The sequence below is a fragment of the Egretta garzetta genome, unplaced genomic scaffold (assembly GCF_000687185.1).
Source record: "Egretta garzetta isolate BGI_Z169 unplaced genomic scaffold, ASM68718v1 scaffold243, whole genome shotgun sequence".
In the NCBI taxonomy this organism is placed as follows: Eukaryota; Metazoa; Chordata; class Aves; order Pelecaniformes; family Ardeidae; genus Egretta; species Egretta garzetta.
In genome coordinates this window covers 585,489-599,949 of record NW_009259041.1, presented here as the reverse complement: position 1 = coordinate 599,949, position 14,461 = coordinate 585,489, and the positions used below count along the sequence as shown (strand labels likewise).

The following is a 14,461-nucleotide window of genomic DNA, read 5'->3' as shown; positions in this document are numbered from 1 at the left end:
ACAGGACAAGGGGGGGATGGTTCTAAACTGAAGCAGGGGAGGTTTAGACTGGATCTAAGGAAGAAATTCTTTCCAGTGAGGGTGGTGAAACCCTGGCAGGGGTTGCCCAGAGAGGGGGTGGAGGCCCCATCCCTGGGAACATTCCAGGCCAGGTTGGCCGGGGCTGTGAGCAACCTGATGTGGTTCAAGGTGTCCCTGCTCCTGCAGAGGGGTTGGGCTGGGTGACCTCGAGGGGTCCCTTCCCACCCAAAACAGTCTATGATTGTATGGCTCTATAGGTCATACAGGGATTTTTAGTTGCTTAAGGCATGTGACAGCTTCCAACAACGGAGGACAAAGCAATATTGATTACTGTCACACTGAAACGGGGTAACGGTCCATCAGTAGAGTCCAGCGGCTCAGCTGTACAGGTGCCAAAGCCAGAAGCTAGAGGGGAAGGCGAAATTCCCACCAAAGATCCCTAACGTGTTTGACTGCCAGGGCTGGACTATACCCCAGGGATGGGAATTTATTCCTTATGTGAGCTGGTGACAAGTATGGGTCTAAAAAACGTGACGGAAGATGGCCTTGCAGTGCTGCGGGAAGCCGACGTCAAATTCTCTGAGCTGCTTCTGGGTATGATTATACAGGTTTTGAATCAGGTGATGGATTCTGTCCCAGAAAAAGAAAAAAAAAAGGCTCCCTGCAGTTGGCATGGATCAAAAAGATCCGTCCATGGAGAGGAAGCAACTGCAGCCGGTTTAAAGAGGAAACATCAGGACAATAGGAAATTAGAACGTGCGAACGCAGACAGCGCCCTGAGCTGCTTCAGGAGCAATAAAACCTCAAGGCATCTAATTTCAGAGCCCAACAGTGCTCTGCATTAATGACGTTAAATGTATGTCATCCGTAAGGCCTAACGTAGCATAATAACTTGAAGGCCAACTTTGGCCCGTGAGACACCTCGGTGGGTTTTAAGGTGCCAGGGTCAGAGGCTGGCACAAAGCTGAGCCAAACCCCGGCGCTGCGCAGGAACCGGCCCTGCACTGCTTCAGCGGAGGGCAGATGCAGACGAGCAACGTTCATCTGCTTTGTTCTAACAGGTTTGGTCCCTCCTGAAAGCAACAAAGATGAGCCATGAAAACGTTTAGAAGAATCCTGTGTTTCCATAAATCTGCCTGACAGCAGGAGGACCCCATCAATACGATGTCCTGGTCCAAGGTTAGTGTGCATACACTTAGCAGGTGAAAGCAAATTAAAACTTTTTCAGCAGAGCACCCTCAGGCACGAGATTAATTCAAGCCTACCTACAGAGCCCCGACAGCCTTTCCGGTAATTCTTTTCCTAAAAAACTCATGCAGAATCCTAGACATCCTCCAAATTTTGGAGTCTGCTAACCTTGACAACTTAAGTCTGTTTCTTATTTTTAGGCTGGATTCTGCATATTCATCGATTATAGGTCATTCCTATCTCGCCGTTACTGTTGTGCCTCAGCACATGAAGCTCTCAACCAGACAGGAGAGACTGGGAGCAAACAACTGGAGAATCATGATATGGAATACATGGGTTGCACTGCCCATTGATAAGAAGACGCTTAAACTTATTAACACCTCAGAGCTCTAGAGAATTAATTTATTTACTGGAAAGATAAATGAGCAGGTTGTACAAGGTGACTTGTGAATGTGGGTCGGAGGAGGAGAGAGGCTGACTTTCCTCCGGCACAGAGCATGGGTCCCACCGGCAGCGACAACCGTGGCGTGCCCAGCAGGGTGCCCGGCGCCTGCCTAGGACCTCCCCACACCCCGATGAAGGGTCAGAAACCACGCCGTCAGCTGGGCTCATCCGCTAGCAACTCGGTGTATGAAAACCACCCAAGAAAAGGGGGAATTCACAAAGCAGAGAGAGGAAGCCAAGCAGCCAAAATCGCCTCCTGCGTGGTGCAGCACGCTCACCGCGCGCGTGCAAAGCAGCTGGACGCGGCCTGGGCACGTCGGCTCCGCACAACGGTCTTTACACGGGCTCTCGTCCTCTGACCCGTCGCCAGGGCTAAAGAAATCTGACAACGTACTTACGCACACAGACAGGCGTCTTCCCAGACCAGCGGTGATCCTGCTGGCAGATCCGCACTGACATCCCGATGAGGCGGAAGCCGGGATTGCACTGATAAACCACGCTGCCGCGGTAGTTGTAGTTCTCCCCGTTGATCTGCCCATTGACGATGGGACTGGGAACGCCGCAGTGCCCCGCTGCGGGAGGGAGAGAAGGGGGGGGTCACCGGGAGCTTGCCCCTGCCCCTCCCGACGGCGTCCCACCCCACCCCACCTCTCTGGGTGGATCTGAATTTGAGTCTCTGCGGTCGTAATTAAAACCAGAGCAGCGGTAAAAACCACGTTTTGTTTTTAAGGCTCTCCATCTCCAAACACCTCACGCCCACTGAGCAGCAAGGAATCCATCTGCTTCCTTTTCCTATCCATGTAAAACCTTACAGCTTCAGTAGCTCTGCATCCTCGCTTGGGTTCTTTCCGGAACACCTACCCAGACACCTCACTTCGGCTCCGCTCCAGAGTCCGATGGCCATGCACTCCCGCACGCGGGATCCCACCAGGGTGTAGCCAGTGTTGCAGGAGAAGATGGCCGTGGCCCCGTAGCTGGTCAGCGTGCCGATCTTGTTCCCATTAGGTGGAGTCGGCAGGTCTCCGCAGGAGATAACTAAAAGAGATTCCCCAAGGATGGTGAAGCCAGAACAGGTGGGGAGAGGCGTTTTTTAAGCAACGCACTCGGTGACAGTTACGGGCACAAGTTATTACTGACCTCAGAAACGAGTAGGGAAGGTTATTAAATAGTTACACGGATAACGACGATGATTCAGTTGTGTAACACGAGGTGACAAATGCAACTGCTATTAATATTTATGCTTCAGGACATGAGGGAAGTGCTGAGGCTAAGACCGGCTGGGAAGAAGCTGCAAAAGTTCTTCACTCAGGATGGTTTTAACATGGGAATATTTCTATTATTAACCCATTGCCAGACACAGCCGGGAAGCCTGACTTCCAGAAAACCCATGGAATGGCACAAGATTTCCAGTTAGAAAGTGACACCCAGCTGCTTCCCACGTGGTGGCTTCCAGGACAGAGCTGACGCCTAAAGATCAGCCGCAGAGAGGGGACACAGCCCAGCTGAGCCGGGCCAGCAGCCCTCGCAAGCGCAGCTCCCAGCCACCAGCTCCAGCTCTTTATTTTATCTGCCTTAAAGATCTGCAAAGCCTCTGGAGCTTTCGCACTCAGCAAGAAATCAAGAGACTCACGCTGGGTGCTTCTGACCTTAGCGCATTGCCAAGCGCCTGTCATTTGAATTTAGGTGGCAATAACGCTGCAGACATCAAACCAGGGTCAGGCTCAACGCTCCTGGCTCTGGCTGCAGAGCTAGCAGGGGTAAAGCTGCATCTGTCACCGAAGTAGGCAGTCGCATCTCCAGAAACAAAGGGAGGCAGGAGGGAAGGGAAAGCTGCAGGAGAAATTTTTCTGTCTCTGCCTGCACTTAGAGAGAAAAAAAAAAAAACACCTTTGAAAAAAGAAAAGATCCAAAGCACAGCAGTCGTGTCAGGGTGACTGAGCGAGCTGCTTGCTTGCCAAGAGTGCTTTTGATTTACAGGTGACACTGTTACCCCCGTAAACTTGGTGTTTGCATAAAATTGGAAGGGGTTAGGTTTTAAATCAGATTTTTTTTTTTTTTAAATTTTCTTTCTTAAAAGCAAACTTCAGAGCATCTGGCACCAGTGCCAGCTGAGCCCCTGGGACCTGACAGCAACAGATGAGCTAATGTGCTCAAGCTCTCACAGAACTGTTTCGATTAAACCAAGAATCGGATCCATAGATGACCTCTCCCTGCATCCCAACTCTCTTCCACCGGCGCAGTCCTGCAGCCGCGCTCTCAGACGCTGCCACGAGCGGCCAGGGCCACGGTGTGTTTGCAGGCCAAGAGCAGAGCTTGCTCAGGCACCGAATGGCCAACAGAAACCCCATCCCCTGCGAGACGTCCCGGGAAGCTCTTACTTTTACAGGTCGGCATCGGTTCGCCTATGCTCCACCTCCCGTTGGCTTGGCACCGGATGACCCGCTGGCCTGTGTAGTAGTACCCAGGGTCACAGATGAGCATCAGCTGGGCGTTGTAGTGGTACTGGATCTCGTAGGTCAGCCGCCACCGACCGTGCTCAACCGCAATGCTGCTGATATCGGGACAGGTGACCGCTGGAGACCAGATGTGGCGAGTCAGGGAAAAAGAAATGAGACGGGAGGACATTAATGGGGGTTGGACTAGATGACCTCTAAAGGTCCCTTCCAACCCAAAACATTCTAGGATTCTATGATTAATAGGTGTTTAACTCCAGGGCACTTCAGCAAGCATGCTGGCTTTTTAACAAGGGGGTCAGTATTAGCACCTCTGTTTTACAGGTGGGAAACCAAGACGCCATGAGAGGGTACTTCAGACCCAGGATTACGCAGGATTAGAAACCTGGTCTCCTAAATACCGCACCCCGTGAGGCAAAGCCATCATAGAATCGCTTTGGTTGGAAAAGCCCTTTAAGATCAAGTCCAACCTTTAACCCAACCCTGCCATCCCACCACTAAACCCTGTCCCTAAGCACCTCATATCTACCCTTCTTTTAAATCCCTCCAGGGATGGGGACTCAACCACCTGGGCAGCCCATTCCAGAGTCTGACAACCCTTTCTGTGAAGAAGTTTTTCCTAATGTCTAGCCTAAACCTGTCCATGCTAGAGCAGGAGGACCTTGCTGGAGGGCCTTCCGCAATTCCCCGTGGGACGGCGGGGGCTGCAAACACTCACCCACGCACTGCGGGGGCTGGTTGCCATTGCTCCACTGCCCGGCCTGCAGGCACTCTGCGCTGGGCTCCTCCCCGGGCTGCAGCTGGAAGCCCTGGTTGCAATGGTACACGGCTTTCGTACCCACCGTGTACTCCTTGCCAAAGACCACTCCGTTCTTTGGGGCTCTGGGAACTCCGCAGGAGAGAGCTGGGAAGGAGGAAGGGAAAAACACAGCCGAGAAATCAGTCAAGCTTCCAATTTTACCATGGATTTGTGGCAAGTGAGCTGAAAGCCCATAGCCCAGGCTCTCCTATTTATAAAAGCTCCAGCCCCCTGTTCAACCCCCAGAGCCTCAATGAATGCCCACTGCCACCGGGGATCAGGTCTTCAACCCCTGTCTATCAGTGTGGGAACAGCAAAGCCAATGCTGAATACCAATTTCTACTGGAAGAGACTCTGGCTCGTACTCTCCATAGTATCTGTAACACCGAACGCATCAACACTGTTCAGAAGTTTTCACACAGAGATAAAGGATTAGAGAGCAATAACGCTTTGTATTTACATCCCACAGCAGCAACAACCTGAAACCCCTTTCCAACAGCACTTCTGGATTACATAAAGCAGCAAATGGTATAATTGTGTTGTGGCAGAAGGAAGGCTAAATTTAGCATCGCGGCTGAGAAGGTAAGGGGGAAAATTCAGGGGAAAAGATTGATAAGCAGGCGCGATGCCAAATGGCTGCTCCAGACGGCAGCACGTCCGAGAGGATGCTCTGCACCGCTCCTGCCGAGCTCTGCGGCCAAAGAGGGCAGGAGGAGGACAGGCAGGGCAGGGGAAGATGAGCAACAGCCAAATCCAGACAGACCAGGGTCACGTTCAGTTATGCTGCAAGAGTCTCCGCAAGACATGACAAGCCCTGTTACCCTCTTCCCTCCTGCTGGGGAAACCAGCACTGGGGCTCTGCCACTCAAATCTGTTCTTTTCCGCTATCAGCATTCAGAAGAGCTGGGAAACCAGACCCAGACCTGCCTCCAAAACCACCACGCGGGTTCCCATCCCTCTCTCTGAGTCTTGGCTCTGGAGGAAGCCTGTCTTGCTTGGGCTGGAGACGCAGAGCCCACCCATCTGGGCAGGCACGGGGTGAGGAGGGGGCAGAGCAGCCTGGGACCCGGAACGCTGCCCTTGCGAGACCACCGGCCCGAGGGGCTGCCAACAGCCTCTGCGAGGCACCGAGGTGAGCAGAGCCTGCAGGCAAGCACTGATTTGGAGGCCAACACCTGACCCAAACCACCGCCTGCATTTTCAGAATGCCCTAAAGGAAATCCGTTCCTTCCTGGAGCAGCCCGACCTGCTCCCACTCGGCCAACGCAGGAACCGCAGGCTGAGCCTCTTGCCTCCTGAGCCACACGCCGATACCTGGACACACACTCGCAGTCCTGTTATTCCCTCTGCACACAAAGGAGGGCTAGAAAATCAGCAATCTTGGAAAAGTCACCTTCACAGAATCAAAGAACCACAGAATCCCAGCATGGCAAGGGTTGGAAGGGACCTCGGGAGCTCACCCAGTGCCACCCCCCTGCCCAAGCAGGCTCACCCAGAGCAGGGGGCACAGGACAGCGGCCAGGCGGGGGTTGAAGATCTCCAGAGAAGGAGACTCCACAGCCCCCCTGGGCAGCCTGGGCCAGGGCTCGGGCACCCTCAAAGTCAAGAAGTTCTTCCTCATCTTCAACTGGAACCTCTTATGCTCCAGTTTGTGCCCATTGCCCCTTGTCCTGTCGCTGGGCACCACTGAGAAGAGTCTGGCTCCGTCCTCGTGACCCCCACCCTTGAGATATTGGTACGTGTTGACGAGGTCACCCTTCTGAAGACGTGGAGCCCACTGAGCGCTGGGAGGAGAGACCAAACTTCTGGCGTACAGCATCAGCATTGCCATGGGAGCTTTCCACCACTCAAGGTCCAAGAGTTTCACCTCACGACGTGAGTTGCCCAGAGCCCCAGCCCAGAGCACAATTACACAGCGCCTTGCAGGTGCTGGTGCTGCTAATGGGTGTGAGTAATTCAGCAGGCTCGTATTAGCACGATCAGGCATATCCCTGGTTGAAATGATAATCACACGTATGTCACTTCATCGAGCTAAGGAGCTTGGCGAATCTCTCCACAAGGCTGGGTGTCTAGACAACCAGCCACGCTGAATACCAATTTCATTCCGAGGCAAAAGAAGAGGGGACCTGGAATGTTCTCCCCTTCCTCTTCCACCCGGCAGCTCCCTTATCAGCACCTTCTGATGCTGCATCCAGCCAAAGAGGAACGCTCTCCCCCTTCCCCTGCCCCCAGCAAAGCCTTCTCCTTCCTCTGTTCAATTCCCTTCTGCAGCCTGGTGCTTCCCCAAAAACTCATCGCCTCTATTTGCCACCAGGAAACTGAGGCCCCCTCCGCCTGCCTCTGAAGTTCTGATCATTTAGAGTCCTTCCATGGCAGGAGCCCTGCCCTGATACAAAAATTAGCGATTATACAGAGCTTCTGGGCCAGAGGCAGTTAACAAAAAATGGCATTAAGCCACCAGAAATAATAAAAAAAGAAATGTAACCCTCTTCACCTGCAGATGGTCAGGCTACAACACGAAAAAGATCAGACAGGGAAGATCAACGGGGGCTGTGCCCTCTGCTGCCCCGCACCCATGGCAGGATCCTTCCCTGCAAATCCGGCATCCTTGAGCAGAACATGGTATTGGTTAAGTTTTTATTTACAGAGCCCTGCACAAAGCAGAGAAGCTTGATTTTTGGGGTGGCAATAAACTCGCCATCTGTTCCAAAGAGCATTTCTGAGGCTCAAATTGTGGGCACCGCGATCCACCAGAATCAGAGATGACAAAAAAGAGTTGCTCCAGGGGAAAGAAACCCGGCACTTGGCTTGGAGAGACCTGTGGTCCAGGGAAGAAGGAGAAGGAGCACTTCTGGGGGTGCAGAGGTACAAAAACTCTGCCTGCGGGAAGATGACGTGCTAGGAAAAGGGACAGAGGCTGTGAAAGCAAATCTGCAGCTGGGATTCCAAAAACAAAGCCGCTTAAAAATAGGCAGCAGAGACAGAAAAGGCATATTAGATCATCTTGTGTTCTCCCCGTTATGCCAGCGCAAGATTGTTCCCTGCAGAATATTCTCTGCTGCTTCCATAAATGTCAGCTAGGACGGAGCACGTAGTAAAGATTATTCAGAGGGGATGGGGAAGGGGGAGAGGATTATGGGCTGGCAGGAAGGAGCCATGGGAAATGTCATTTGGTAACTAGACCATGTGTTTACGGGCACCCCGGTTCCCCTCCTCCTGACAGAGCTGATTGTGTGAGCGATTTATGCAGTGTTATGGCTCCAGTTCCCAAACCTCTGCCACGCGGTCCTGGCCACCAGGAAGGATGAGGAATTGAGTACAGCCCAAAAGGAAAGGTCGCCAGTTGGCTTTGAGAGCAATGTGAAAAAAGAAAAAAATAATAATAAAAAAAAAAAAAAAAATAAAAGGATGTTGGATTTTGTGCAGCTGGAGCGGGCAAGAAGAGGGGAGCCAGCCCTGGCTATCGGCTGCTGGAGGCCAGGGGGGGGAGCTGCTCCGCCATGGATTCTCCGACAGCTCCGGCTCCCTGCCGCTCGCTCACCTCCTGCATCTGTCTCCAGGCACTTGACAACCCTGGGCCGGTCCTAAGAGTCCTGATGTGAAGGCGGGGAAATAGAGAGGGGAGGCGACTTTCCCAAAGGGGATATTTCAACCCCTGGATCTAGCGTGACCAGCAAGCTGCTCCCGGTGCTGGAGAGAGGCTCTTCCAGAGGGATATCCAGCACCGAGATCCTGACCAAGCTGCTCTCTGTGGGGACACACAAACCCCTCCAAAGGGGAGACTGGAGCAGGAGCCTACCTAAAATGCTATGAATTAGCCCCCACACCTTTCTCTGTTGGTGACGCCCACAGAGTGGCACCACGGGTTGTCCCCCCCAGTGCTCCTGACATGTCGGGTGTTCAGCTGAGCCAGGGCGGCGCAGGGTGGGTTTAGTGCTTCCCATTCAGCTCCCGTGGGAAACCCCCTTCCCACACCCCTCCATCCCATGGCACAGACCCGGGGTGCTCAGCAACACCGCAGGGTGCCCCCCCAATTCCAGGGCAGGTAGTGACAAGCCATGGATGGTCTGGCTCTGACTCCCTCCCCGGTGGCCTGGGAATGGGTTGCTCAGGGGCTTTGAATCGTTGCTGCCGGGTGACACCTCATCCAAGTACAACCTCTCCCAACCTTCCCACACGTCCTCTCTCTCTCTCTCTCTCCTCCCTGTCTCCACGTTAAAAATCCATTCCCCCCCACACCATTACACCTCTTAGAAGTAAATCCAGATTTGGGAGCTGAACACGAGGCTCAGGTGGCATTCCAGCACCCCGGGGCAGCAGAGACGTAGCAGCCTTCGTACCTATTCTCGATTACATGATTTTCCTTAAAAAAGATGCAGTACCTCAGAGAAATTCCGTATGCGGGGCTAAGGATTCGGGAGGCACAGTTGCCATGACAGCCCCTCGCGCCTGCCGCTCTCGCTGCGCGGTTCATCTGCTTGTTCCAGCACTCGGCGCTTGTCCCCGTCCGCGCTGTCGCGGAGGCTACAGCACCATCTGAGCTCCCCCTTGCCAAGGGGGCTGGGTGGCAGGGTTTACTGCTTTCCTCTCCCCTTTAAGCAAATACAGCCTTGAGGGGGGCTCCCAACAGGTGTAAGCACCCACGGCACAAACCCACCCTCTAGAAGCAGGACCGCTTGCACCCCTGTGCAATTGCCAAAGAGACAAAGCGACTCAGGAGCACAGAAAAGGATTTTTCCAAGGCTCTTGGGTACCTCTCACACAAAATAATCCTGGTCTTCCTTACGGAGCGGACTGGACAGCAACGCAGCCACCGCAGTGAGATTTTGCCTGTGCTGCCTCTGCTCTCTGGCTAGTTTCCAGGGAAGTCGATGCAATATTAATCCCCAGCGCTCAGTCCCTTGGAACATGGCTGAATGTTCAAAGACACTGAAAGGCTTCATCAGAATAAAGATGGGCATTTTACCAACACAAAGGCACGGGGGTGATTGGCGGATGAAGAAAAAGGTGCAATCAGAAAGCGAACATAGCGAGGGAGACAAAATAGCGCAGAAGCAAAGCCCCCCGGGGCGCTGCCCTGTCCTCCCCTCCGCTCCCACGCCTGGAAGGAGCCCCGTGCTAAGCATGGTATCTCATAAAGATTACGGTTAATTAGGAGGAAATGTGGAAAGAACAACTCCACGCCTAAGTCTTAGATGAAGCCAACAGGAACCGGGCACCATCTGAACCCCAAGAAATTTCTCATGGCCCGTTGACACACGCAGACCTAAGAGGGCACTTCCAGAAACACCAAAGGAACTTCCAGTCACTCAAACCCAGCGGGACCCATGCTCCTGCCAGCTTTTCCAGATTATTCCAAGCAATAGCTTCTCCCGTCCTTAACCCAGGCTTGGCTGTGTCTTTACTGAGCGTTCAAACGCTCCTACAGCGGCAGCCTTTACACAGATGCTTTTTTTCTCCCCCATCCTGAATGCTCCCAGTTACTCCCTTCCCTCTTTGCTCACCTATTCCCAAGGACTTGGATACAAGAGGAGCACCCCTCACCGCCTCCCTGCAGTTCCAAGCCTGTTCTCAACAGGGAATTGGGGGAATTACAACAGGTTTTTATTTTTTCCTCAGACCTTCCTAGGACTCCCGGATCCTCGTAACGATACGTTTGCCTGCTCTCACCTTGGCACAGAGGGATGGCTTCGTTCCAGTGGAAGTAGCCCTGAGGGTGCTGGGAGCAGGTGGTGGTGCTGTGGCCAACGAGACGGTAGCCCGTGTCGCAGCCAAAGCGGACCGTGCTGCCAGGGTGCAGACCCGTCTGGCTGAGGATCAGCCCGTGGGCTGGCGGTTGCGGGAGGCTACAGTAAGGAGCTGGGGAGAAGGGCAGAAGAAAATAAATCAGTCGCTGGATGGGCAGTACCAAGACAAACTCCCTTCCCGTTCTCCGGAATTACACCGTGCTTACCATCACCTAAGGCTGTACAAGAGACAGAGAACTTGGGAGGGAGAAATACAAAGTTAAAGGGGGGAAGAGTGCAGGGCCACGATCCAAGTTTCACTCAGCTTTAAAAATAAAGACTAATTTCTGATAATTAAATATTGCTTAATTCATTTACTGAGTAAAGTCGTTATTTATTTATGACATACAGGCAAGTTCTCAACCCAGTTTTATAACTTCCATTAATTACGATTTGCTACGTTCCAAAACACAGTAACTCGTTTTAAGGAATTCTCAGCAAACATTCGGTATCCAGCGGTGGTTTTGTGCTGAAGGAGCAGCCAAGGCTCCCCGGTCCCACTCCTGTGGGAGCAGTGCGGAACGCCTGCGCAGGAGCACAGCGCGCTTTCACAGAATCCCAGACTGGCAGGGGTTGGAAGGGCCCTCGGGAGCTCACCCAGTGCCACCCCACTGCCCAAGCAGGCTCACCCAGAGCAGGGGGCACAGGACAGCGTCCAGGCGGGGGTTGAAGATCTCCAGAGAAGGAGACTCCACAGCCCCCCTGGGCAGCCTGGGCCAGGGCTCGGGCACCCTCCAAGTCAAGAAGTTCTTCCTCACATTCAACTGGAACCTCTTGTGCTTCAGTTTGTGCCCATTGCCCCTTGTCCTGGCGCTGGGCACCACTGGGAAGAGTCTGGCTCCGTCCTCGTGACACCCACCCTTTAAACAGCTCATTGCAAACGCTGCAATGTGAGCAGTCGCGGCGAAGCTGTGCCTCACGCACCAAGCAGCTCCTAACACAGGTTCTTATGTTGTGTGGTGCTCACCCTCAAACATCTCAAAACGGCCTCACCGCGAGGACGCAGTAATTTAATAACACAGCAGTCTTCGCTGTGAGTTGCATGGGATGGGCTTCATTTACCCAGAGCCACATCACCTATGGTCATATATTCTGGTTCTCATTCTAAAGAGTGGTTAAGAAACCAGCCAAAGCTTCAAGGTTTCTGCTGGAAATAAACCTGCCTTCCCCAGCTCCGAACGAGCCCGGCTTTGTGCGCCTTCCCAGGCCTTGGCAAGCCTCTGCCGACACAGATGGCCCAGAGCCCTCTGCAGCAATTCCGTGGAGCTCCCTGGCTGAAGAGATGGCCACGTTCTTGGCAGAGGCACGTAGTCCCTGCCGGGTGCTTACCAGAGTAGCGGATTTTGAAGCCTTTTCTGTTGTAGGCATGATCAGACGACCAACGGAGATAGACTTTGTTCCCGCTGCTGGTGACGGTCAGAGGGGCAGAGTAGTTCCCACTCAGGGACAGGAGCAGTGGACTCTGGCCAGAGGGACCTGTAGGGACGGAGGGAACGAGGAACCGTCAGGGCTGACGCACGGAGTCGCTCGCGGGCCTTACGTGCCGGGGTGCTCCTGCAGAAGGAACGGGCACCCCATGGAACTGCAGCACAGGAGCCTTCACCATGAGGCCGGGAACGGCGGCTCATGCTCAGGGGGTTTTTCCGAATGCGATTCCCAGCGCAGACACATGGCTCTTGGGAAAACGAGGGTAAATAAAGCCCAGCTGATCGCAGCGAGACCAGGCTTCTGCTCCAGGCAGAACGCTGTCGGGCTCAAATCCCGACGGGAAACCCCAGAGCATCAGCACAGCACCTGTATTCTGTGTTTGGTTACAAAGCTGCAGCGTTGTGAATATTGACAGATCCCCTCGCAGCTGGTGAGAACTCACGGGCCTAGAAAACCTGGTTTGTGTGGGGCTGGGGGAATGAAAGCCTCACCTTCCCCGCTCATCCCTTCCCAGCAACTATTTCTCCCAGGAGCTTCCAAACTCCTGCCCCTTGGAAAAAACACTTTAGATTAATCCAAAAAAAAAAAAATCAAACCATTGGTATTTTCTTATCCAGAGAATGAATGAATCTTAGGAGGGGCTTTCTTTAAGACCAGCAGAAGGCTACAGGCGTAGTGGTGGAAAGCTCTCCCTAGGGTGCTCTGGGAGCAGAGATGAACAACCAGCGGAACTCCACTGTTTCTTTCCCTTCCCCTCAGCTGCCACCCAGGTCAAACTGGTGAATCTCTTACCGTCAAAGATTTCGAACTCATCGTATTGCTTCTCGCTCAGGAAGTACTCGATGGTGAGGGAGATGTTGTACCCCGGCTCCACCTTCACCACCCAGGAACAGGTCTGAAAGTGAGGGTAACTTCCCAGGAAGCTCTGGCTGAGGATCACGCCGGTGGAGTCTGTCACGACCTCGTTCATCGGACAGTGCACTGCAGGGAACGCCGAGGAGAGACAGTACCAAATTAATGTCCCTGCTTTGCAGAGGAAGGAAGGAAAGGCAAGATCCTACGTCCAAGGTGGTCTGTCTCGATGAGCTAGGTCAAGGCAGAGCTCAACTCCCACCCACGTACGTCCACTGCACACCTTGACCCACCGAGAATCCCTAAACCCTGGCATAGGCTCCAAGTGAAACCTGCTACGTTTCCACAAATCCCAACAGCCGCCACATTTAAAGGAAGGGGTGAGAAGCGGCGAATACAAACAGGCTCAAGTGTCTTTGCCTCATTTCACATCTCAGAACGAACGGCACTGCAAACGAAGCGACCATCCTCAGGTTACGGAACACGCCCCGGGAATCCCTGGGAACTTTATTACCGGGGTTAGAACAAGGTGTGGAACTACAGGCTTACCCCAGGTCACCCACGGAGTTCTTAAATAGGACAGAACAATGCAAATTCCTTTCTCTAATCAGCACAGCTCGTTCAGCTTCTGGAAATATTAAACCCAGCTAGAAGTGCTAAATAAAAAGGCCAGCAAAAACACCCCAGAAGAGGAGGCAAACACACAAAGCGAGCAAAAAAAAAGCATAAAATGAAAGGGATCTTTATTTATCCATAATTGTCACTAAACCCCAGTGCAAACACTGCACTTGTATTAACAGAAAACAGCCAGAACTATCCAGAAAGAACAGTGTATTCTTTCCAAATCCTTAATCCCATCAGTGATTTTTTTGACCTCTATAAATTGGTGGCCAGATGTAATTTAAGCAGTCCCTTTACCCCCAGGCTAACAACCATCAGTAAATAATTGAATGACCTCCCTTTCTCTCCTTCAGTTCATGCTATTTCAGAGAGAAAAAAGCTATAGAAAAATATCCCATTATATGGTAAAAACGTTCAGATAGGAGGGAATGGAGGAGATGAAATAATCACGGCTGGAGTGAACAAAAGCACCAGCAGGAATTTAATCCAGAGGATAAATAGGGTAACACGGTAGCATGGAAACATCTTTGGGATCCCTCCTGAGCAGCAGCAAGGTGTACACCACCGCCTGCTTGGGCCTTTCATTTTTCTCCCTTGTAATACATTCTGTGGCACTAATAGAGACGCCGCTCCTCGCAGGCTTGCCTCGCCGGAGGAGCTCGCCGTGCCGCAGCCCGTTCTTTCGTCGTGTGTCACTAAGCAAACTGTCAGCGCCGAATTCCTCCCTGTCTTGGGTCAAGCTGCACAGGGCTGTGCTTTCTGTTGGGTGTGTAGAAAGGGGGTGATCACACCCCAATGTTTTGGCTACTGCTGAGCAGTTCTCCAACAGCATCAAGGCTGGGTCTCCAATATTTCCTCCCCACACACAC

At 52.9% G+C, this 14,461-nt stretch overlaps 1 protein-coding gene across 1 annotated transcript in view; it reads right to left on the bottom strand.

The window, feature by feature from the left end:
• Window positions 1-14,461, bottom strand: part of CSMD2 (CUB and Sushi multiple domains 2) — a 328,671-nt gene that overhangs the window by 34,369 nt on the left and 279,841 nt on the right. The window contains 7 exon segments of the mRNA XM_009634976.2: window positions 2,052-2,225; window positions 2,515-2,688; window positions 4,032-4,226; window positions 4,825-5,010; window positions 10,576-10,764; window positions 12,021-12,167; window positions 12,912-13,100. Coding sequence (XP_009633271.2) covers window positions 2,052-2,225; window positions 2,515-2,688; window positions 4,032-4,226; window positions 4,825-5,010; window positions 10,576-10,764; window positions 12,021-12,167; window positions 12,912-13,100 — 1,254 coding nt within the window.